This window comes from Nicotiana attenuata, chromosome 8, assembly GCF_001879085.1.
Source record: "Nicotiana attenuata strain UT chromosome 8, NIATTr2, whole genome shotgun sequence".
Classification (NCBI taxonomy): Eukaryota; Viridiplantae; Streptophyta; class Magnoliopsida; order Solanales; family Solanaceae; genus Nicotiana; species Nicotiana attenuata.
Window position 1 is genome coordinate 42,810,037 of NC_031996.1, and position 8,811 is coordinate 42,818,847.

The window sequence follows — 8,811 nt, forward strand, 5'->3', positions numbered from 1 at the left end:
TTTCTTTCCCCTTTCGCTAACAACCACCCGGCTTGGCTTTGACAGTTGCCCATGCAGACAAACATCAAATCGGTTAATGTATACCCTCTACAACAATATGAAGCATGCCCTTGAACAATTGAAAATATTAAAATATATCCCTAAACAGTTGAAAAGGTCCAAATATCCCTATGCGGCTTGACCGATTTTTATGCGGTAGAAACCTATTTGTAAGAGGGACATATTGAGATAAAAGATGCGGGGGGGGGGGGGGGGGACTTTGCTAAGCTAATGAAGGGAGAAAGTTCAAATCAACCCAAAAGGTTTCAGTTTCCCTTCATTTACCTTTTGATCCATACCTTTAATATCATCTCATATTTTCCCCTCCCGCGAACAACTACCCAGCTTGGCTTTGACAGCTGCCCATGTAGACAAACATCATATCCAAGTTTATCGCAAAACTATCAAATTGGTTAATATATACCCTCTACAACAATATGAAACATGCCCCTGAACAATTGAAAATGTCAAAATATATCCCTAAACACTTGAAAAGGTCCAAATATCTCTATGCGGCTAACGGGGGCATATTTGAGATAAAAGATAACATTGGGTTTCCTATGAGCCGAAAGTAAATGGAGAGCATGTATAGAACAAATCACAAAAATTAGGGGTGTATTTGGACCTTTTATGTATATTACAACAACGTAAATTTATTTCTTAACTACAAAGTAAGAAGGCCAAAGAAAATTCCAAAGAAAAAGAACAGTTCAAATTCACTTCCTTTTTTTTTATGAAATTCCATCATCCTACTATTAACAACTAAATAAATTTCCTCCCTAAAAGTCCAAATTTGGTATGTAATATCTTACCGATGTAAGCAAGTATCACTATATCAGCTCTTACCAACCTATAAAAAAAACCAATTACCATAAGTGATAAAAGTATATATTTAGTTTATTATTATTGTCAAAGGTCAACCAACAGATAAATGATATTCGGCAAGTGATTAGTTGGACTATTTTTTTCTTCTAAGAAACTCAATAAGAGTTTGAACCGCAATTATTACCCTGCTTCAAATAAGCTAGCTCAAAAAGAATTTCTGCTTTCTTCATTTCCTACCTTCCAAATGTGAGAAAAGATTTTGAGCAAGTAATTAAACAGCTTCTCTTTCTGGATTAGCCAGCATCTACTTTTCTGGTACAAATTCTTGTCTTAGCTCTATTTACCTTGTATAAATAGTGCTTTCTCTTGTCTTCTTGCAATCAACTTGCTTTTGAAGCTCTTCACTAGCAATCAACTTCAAAAACCTGCTCTCACCAGCGAGCAATCTCTCTTTCAAGAACTACCCCTCCCCCACCCAACCTTTCTTCTCAAACAATAGAAAAGTGAGGGAGAAAATAACAAGATCTTCAATTTCATACCCCAAGAAAAATGTCAGACTATATCCCTGAAGAATTAATGGTTCCAATCTTCTCAAGGCTCACACCCAAATCTCTACTCCGATTTAGGTGCATATCGCGATCATGGAACTCACTAATCTCAAGTTCTGAATTCATATCGCTGCACACCTACTGTAACATTCTCCAAAAACCACCAGCAGGTAAAATCATCAGGTACTTCTCACTAACTCAAAGGAAGGAAATATACTCTATTCGACTCATTGATGTATTAGCCGGTATTGAAACTGAATTCAAAATAGGAGCCCCTTTTAATGGCATAGTGCGATATTACTACAGGATCGTGGGCCTATGCAATGGCGTCCTCTGTTTGTCAGATGATTTATTTGTATCTAAAAATCTTTTGGTACTTTGGAACCCAATGATAGGCAGATCCATCACCCTCCCAATGTCTTCTCTTGAAAACTTAGGCAACTATATGCTTGTTTGTGGGTTTGGCTATGCAATTAAAACGAGAGATTACAAGGTCGTGAGGATGGCCTATGCTCGTGGTGATGGTGGTTACTTGGTGCCACCTAAAGTTGAGGTATATGCAGTTAGTTCAGGAATTTGGAAGGAATTTGATGGTTTTATTCCAGACAATGGTGTTATAGAGTACTTTTGGACACAAGCTGTTGTTTGTGGGAAAGTCCACTGGACTGCATACAAGATAACTGGGGAGGAAAGAAGGGTGGAGAACTTGATAATGGTGTTTGATCTAAATGATGAGATTTTTCAGGAATTATCATTACCAGAAATTTTGGTTAATGAACCACCTACGAATCTGACTGCTGCGGAATGTAGGGAATCACTTGCTGTGTATCAGTACAATACACGTATTTGGAGCAGCAGTTGTTCCATTTGGGTAATGAAACAGTATGGAGACACTGAGTCATGGAGCATGGAATATAATGTTGCACTCAACCACCAGCAACTCGACCACCAGCGGTTTGGCATGATACTGGGTTTTCATAATGATACTGAAATACTGTTGACAGAGATATCAGGGATGCTAACTTCATATAATCCTGAGACACAAGAAAAGCTGCACCTCAATATTCTTGGCACTAGGTACTCTTTTTATTTTGGCACTTACAAAGAGAGCCTTGCTTTGCTAGATAAAGGGGAGTTACTGCCTCCACTTTATTTATCATCTGATGGGACGGATGACAATGAAGATGAAGAAAATAATGCTGATAAAATGGAGCCTAAAAGGAATGAGTTGATGGTGCATTTTCTTAAGCATCAGGAAGTCATTGCTCTTCTTAGAGCCAGAAATATATGAGTTTGCCCGCACATTAAATAGTAAAGAAATGTTATAAATTTCAGGCCAACTTTGGCATAAATATCTGCTTTATGTCAGTCCATCCCAATTTCATTTATCATAAGCTATGTATTGTTTGGTCATCTCAGGTGTTATGCTTGTTTTTACAACTTTAATCAATTTGACTGCTCCTCCATTCGTTGTTGTATGTTTGGTCATTGACCAAATCGACATGAATGTTCAGAATCAAAAATCTTAGTCAATGCATTTTACTTGAGGTGGGGAAAGCCGTAAACCCATGACCTTTTAGCTTTGAGATATTTCGATGACACAAAACTATTTTGAAAGGTTAACAGTTGACAGATGAACAAGAAGAAATGAATCGCACCACTAACAAAAATGGCTCACTAAAGTAATCAAAATTCTTTGTTAATCATTACTGGAAATCTTTGTTGATTAGTCATAAACTTCTCGATTAAAGATGAGATAAACCCACTACCAAATTCCTGCGCTTTCAACTTTAATCTTCTTAAGCTTCATTCTTAACTAGTATTAATACCCGCGCGGATGACACTAATCCAGTGTTATCAAAGGCGAAAAGCGCAAAAAAGCTCAAAGGTCCTTTAGGGCTTTAAGCGCAAAGCACAAATAAAGAGTGGGCTTTAATGAAAAAAGGCGCAACTGGAGAAAAAGTAAAAATATGTATATGTAATCCAACACTAATAATTATAAGCATGAATAATAAATATATGGACAAAGAAATTGGAAAATAATTACGAGAAAGTGAAATATCAATTGTTTAATGTCACCTTTTCAGGATTACACTCATTGGCAAATAAAAGTATGCCTTAGAGTCTTGACGAGACACTAAAGCGCACACAAAGCGAGGCGACGCGCTCAACATGTTTTGAGCCTCGCTTCAGGGCTTAAGCGCGCCTTCGACAACACTGCACTAATCATGTCAAATATTTAAGTTATTTGGATTGTATGTAAATAATCTTAAAATTTACACTTTCTCAGTAAATATGGATAATGATTGGATATTAACTACATGAAAAAAGTTAACATTTCTTCTATTTTTCTTTTTTGATTCTTGCCGGTGTCATTGGATCCTAAAAACAGTCAGGAAGCAAAATAATAACTCATATTTATGGCAAAACAATCAAATGATGAGACAATGAATGACTCTTTGGATAAGACTTAACTCTTTTACTACTACTTGAACTCTTATTTGGTGTATTGATATCTCTTAAAGAATATTTCTTTCTTAAAATTTCAGTTTCTAAAACATTATTTTTAAATAATAATTATTTTTATAATGTAATTGAAAATATTATTCTTAATTCAAAACTCATTTTAGTTGGCTATCTAAAAATATAAAAAATTCTTTAGCTACTGATTTTTCTTACTCCATTTTGATATTTGAAATTAACCATATTAAATATCAGAGTTATTTGAATTATATGTAAATAACCTTAACATTTAAACCTTCAAAATAATTATAGATAATCGTTAGATATTAATTAAGAAACACTACCTGAAAAAAGACTAACATATTCTCAATTCTCGTAGTGATAATTTTATTTCTGCACTATTCTCATAGGTGTCTTTGGAATCTAAAAATAGCCACAAAGTGAAATAATAACTCATATTTATGGCAAAGCACAAAGGTTGACACGATATAAACGATTCTTTGACTACGACGTGACTCTTATACTACGACTTGAACTCTTATTTGGTATGATTTTATCTTTCAAAAAATATTTCTATTTTGAAATTTCAATTTCTAAAATTTTATATATATTATAATAATGATTATCTTTATAATGATGTAAGTAAAGATATTATCCTTAATTTAAAATTCACTTAATCGGCTATCTAAAAATTTAAATGATTCTTTGGCCGGATTTATTTCAGTATGACTCCCACTTTAAGTTTATCGATATCTCTAGCCCCAAAATTTTGAATTTTTAATACCCTATATATACAAAACTTTTGTTCTTTGAATCATTAAATATTAAATTAGTTGATTATTATTATAAAACATTGCATATATTGTCTTAAAATTGTCAAGTAGTTTATTTTTCGACACCATACTTGGCTTAACCTCAATGCAAACTACTCAAATTGCATTCCAATTCAAATTCGAATATCATATCAGTTTGTTAGTAATAGTGATTTTTTAAAAACGACACATAATGTAAATTAAAAAAAATATTCTAAGATATCCTTATCTTATAATCTATGTATTTGAGTTGAAAAAAAATATTTGAAATCGATGAGATTAACTTTCAAATTTTTTATACTCAACAAAGATGAAACATAAGAAGAATTTGTTGTCATCTTTTATTTCTGGTTTTTTGAGCTTTCTAACATTTTTTCCTATATTTATTTTCATTTATCTTATTTTTTATGTCATTATTTCTTTTGTTACAAAAAATTAATTTATTTCACTATAAAAGGATGAGTTTTAATAAGAATTGTCTACATATAAATTTTAATTATATTTTTAGTCTTTGGTTGAGATTATTTCGTATTTTTCTTTTGGCTATATCTAATCAGCTTAAATAGGTGCTCACCCGACCACTTAAATTAAAAATTGAATGATGTATAATTTATATATAATCCATATATAATATATGTGTAATCGTGTGTTGTCGGTATATCATCTATTTATATTAGCTATAAAAAGTAAGCAATAAATATGGTCGGATATTATGTAAATATCCATAAGATTTCGATTTTTTGAGTTTATCCATGATATAACTTCTATTATAATAATTTTAAAACTCTCTACTAATGTTCAAAAATATCTTATCTTTTTATTATCTTTGAATTAAAAAAGTAAAGAGTTTTTTCGAAATAATTTGTTTACATTTTAAAAAAAAAAACTTTCACTTCATACCAATTTTTTCTTTATATATACTCTTTGTTACACTTAAAAGTCGCTATAGAAACTATCAATTAGAAACCAATTTCTCTCTTGTTGATTTTGAAAAAAAAACCTTTCACATAATCTAATGATTCAAAACTAATATTCTTCAACGAACAAAATATTATACCCTTGCAATATTGGCTTAACTACAACTAAATGAAGGGGTTTCAGCTTATATCCTTCAATTCCTTGAATGTGCTAAATTGAAATTAATGATAGCAATTGTATAGCCAAAGTTTTGTTGTTTGTTTGATGTCCATTTATGCAAATTGACTCTTCAAACAAATATTCTTCAAGAAGGTAAAAAGAAATAACTTTATTTTTAATATTGACCGATTTTGTGATATTTCTTTCTCCAGCATGTATGTTTACTTTATTATATATGTAAGTAAACTTTTATTTGGTTTCGTAAACTCTTTTTTGTTATTTAGATAAACATAGATGTGTACCCTATATATTACATTTATTTTAAAAGAATTTCGTTTTATTCAAATCTAGCTACACTGTTTCAAAGAACTATATTTATAGGATTTTAAATGTGAAAGAGTTTTATAGTTATATGGAGTAGTTTTTTTTTTGCTAGAGGCGAAGTAGTATTTAAATAATTAGAAAAAATAACAAAAGTTCCTAACATGATTGCATATGATCATTAACCGAATTAAGTATAATAACATGATAAAAAAAGATAAATTCTATTTTTAATTTAAATTCAAATTTTAGAACTTTATCTATAAATTCAAAATTATCTTTTAATTCATATATATATATATATTATTTTTATTTTACTAAAATAGTCAAATATAGAATAAAGTTGCAATATACTATTGACATTTATTAGCTTGCCACTTCGCTTAACAATAATGTCAATTATATATGGTAACTTTCTTGCTTTAATGTATATATAGATTCCAGTATTTGCTGCAATAGAACAAAGCAGCAGATTATTAGCTTCATTTGTGTATCTCTTTAATACTTTTTTTTTTTAAAACCCCTCCCAAATAAGGAGGATCTATAGTGTTTCCACACTTCCCCTCCAGCGTGACTCGAACCCAGGACCTAACGGTCGTAGGCGGAGGTGCTTACCAACTGAGCAAGCCTCACTTTAATACTTAAGTACACAAGTGGTGGAGGTGTCACCATAAACCAAAACGAAAAAATAAAAGCAATTCCCATAAACCAAATCAAAAATATCAATTTTATGCTATGATCCAATGATAAAACCAACAACAGAAATTCATGCTTCATCAGCAGTCAGCTTGTTTTTTGCTGTGAGCATATCCATAATACGAGGTCAAAATATACTTGCATTAGCAAACCTCACTAAGTTAATGCCAATAAGAACAGTAATTATCTAAAGTTAACAAATACAATGATTCAACAATTTTGAAAGTCAAAGATTACAGACTGCTATATGTATATCAGCCACAAAAATAGAAATTTGCAATGATTACTTACAGATCAGTAGCAGCATAAGGGATTTTTATTTGGGAAAGAAAATCTAGACCATGGGCACTCACTTTGTAGCTTCAGCATCTGCAAGATAGAACATTCTTAAAATCAATTATAATCACTGGGAAACGGGTATATGAGTTACGCACTATAAGAAACTTGAAGTTCAATTGCCTTCTTCGTGAATTTGAGCAATCGAACTTTGAGAAAAGGAAATAGTTTTGCTTTGCTGCAGAAAAAGATTCTCAAGCATCATTCCCTTTTCAATTAAATGAGTTCTACTACTATTCTAGTAGTAGTAGTAGAGAAAAGGAAATAGTTTTACTTTGTTTCCAAAGTAGATAAGTCTTCCATTAGTTTGGGTACGGCTATCACTAAATTGTCATCATGAATAAGATTCAGTTCAAGATCTAGCAACAGACTGATTCTGCTAGGCTCTATAATGCAAGAAGACAATACATTAGATTGCCTCAAAACTGATCACTACAAATGAGGTTGAGTGTTTGGAATAAGGATATCCTATCTGAAATATCTCACGAATCCCAGGTATCCATAAGAGTTTAGCAATGAAAAGATATCCTGATTAGCTCTCCTAATCCCAGGTATCCATAAGAGTTTAGCAATGAAAAGATATCCTGATTAGCTCTACTAAGGGCTGTAACAGAAGAATCCCTCATCTGAGAACTACTACAGATCTATTTTCAGTAAGGAATTAAATGATTTACTTTCTTTTCCTAATAACATCTTAATCTACGATCTATGAATAAGAAATAGGAGCAAATCTGAAATGCACTTAAGTGGAGGCTTCTTTGAAGGGGTAAACTGCAGTTTTAGTCCTTGAAATATAACCTCATTACGACTTTGAATCTCCATGTTATTATGATCAGACATAACCTTTAATATTTTGACACATGGGCCAATTTTGACATTTATTAATGCAATTAACTACATTGAACAAAAATTAATGAATCTAGTGGCTTCCACCACCTTCTGCATCCTCTTCTGCTAAACCAGCATCAGTCCCCCAGTCTAAGTGTAGCAGTGGAAGAGTAGTTTTAGTGCACGAAATATAACCTCGTTACGGCTTTGAGTCTACATGCTATTATGATCTCCACATAACATTTACTTTTTTGACAAATCGGCCAATTGTGACATTTACTAATGCAGTTAACAAAATTGAACAAAAATTAATGACATTAGGCTTCCACAACCTTCTGCCTGCTCTTCTGCTAAACCAATCCCCCGTACTGCTATTGCTGCTCTTGTTGCTACTTACCCATAAAAAAAAGTACATCAACTTCTTGTAAAATGTAGAGATAGATGTTTACTGGTGAAGAGCAATTTATGCTCATATAAATGACAAGCACCGAAGGGGATCCTTGGCATATCTGGTAAAGTTGTTGCCATGTGACTAGGAGGTCATGGGTTCAAGCTGTGGAAAAAGCCTCTTGTAGAAATGCAGGGTAATACTCCATATGATAGACCCATGTGGTCCGGCCCTTCCCCGAACCTCGCGCATAGCGGGAGCTTAGTGTACCGTGCTGCCCTTTTTATAAATGACAAGCACCGACAAAAGTAGAACTGAACAGAATAGTAGTTAGCACCAGTTGCCTCGATTACCTACAGGCGACAAATCACTTAGTTTGCAAGGTCTACAATGGGAAGCTGCAGTGCTAAAGCAAGAGGAAAGAACAGAGGGGGGATACTAAAAAAGAAAAAGGAAAAGAAAACAGAAGAGAGAGAGA

The 8,811-nt window shown here is 32.6% G+C and overlaps 1 protein-coding gene and 1 long non-coding RNA gene across 2 annotated transcripts in view; one reads left to right on the plus strand and one right to left on the minus strand.

Moving 5' to 3' along the window:
* LOC109231346 overlaps positions 1 to 8,811 on the minus strand; it is a 16,928-nt gene that overhangs the window by 3,829 nt on the left and 4,288 nt on the right. Inside the window, exon 2 of the long non-coding RNA XR_002068795.1 lies at positions 7,073 to 7,150. This is a non-coding gene — a long non-coding RNA (uncharacterized LOC109231346). The remainder of the gene's footprint in view (positions 1 to 7,072; positions 7,151 to 8,811) is intronic.
* On the plus strand, positions 246 to 3,334 carry LOC109231345 (F-box/kelch-repeat protein At3g23880-like). The gene has a single exon (XM_019396981.1). It carries the CDS (start codon positions 1,414 to 1,416, stop codon positions 2,701 to 2,703), a length of 1,290 nt encoding a protein of 429 aa, XP_019252526.1. The 5' UTR covers positions 246 to 1,413; the 3' UTR covers positions 2,704 to 3,334.

Coding starts and splice junctions, on each gene's coding strand:
- LOC109231345 (XM_019396981.1), top strand. CDS start 1,414: ATGTCAGACTATATCCCTGAAGAATTAATGGTTCCAATCTTCTCAAGG.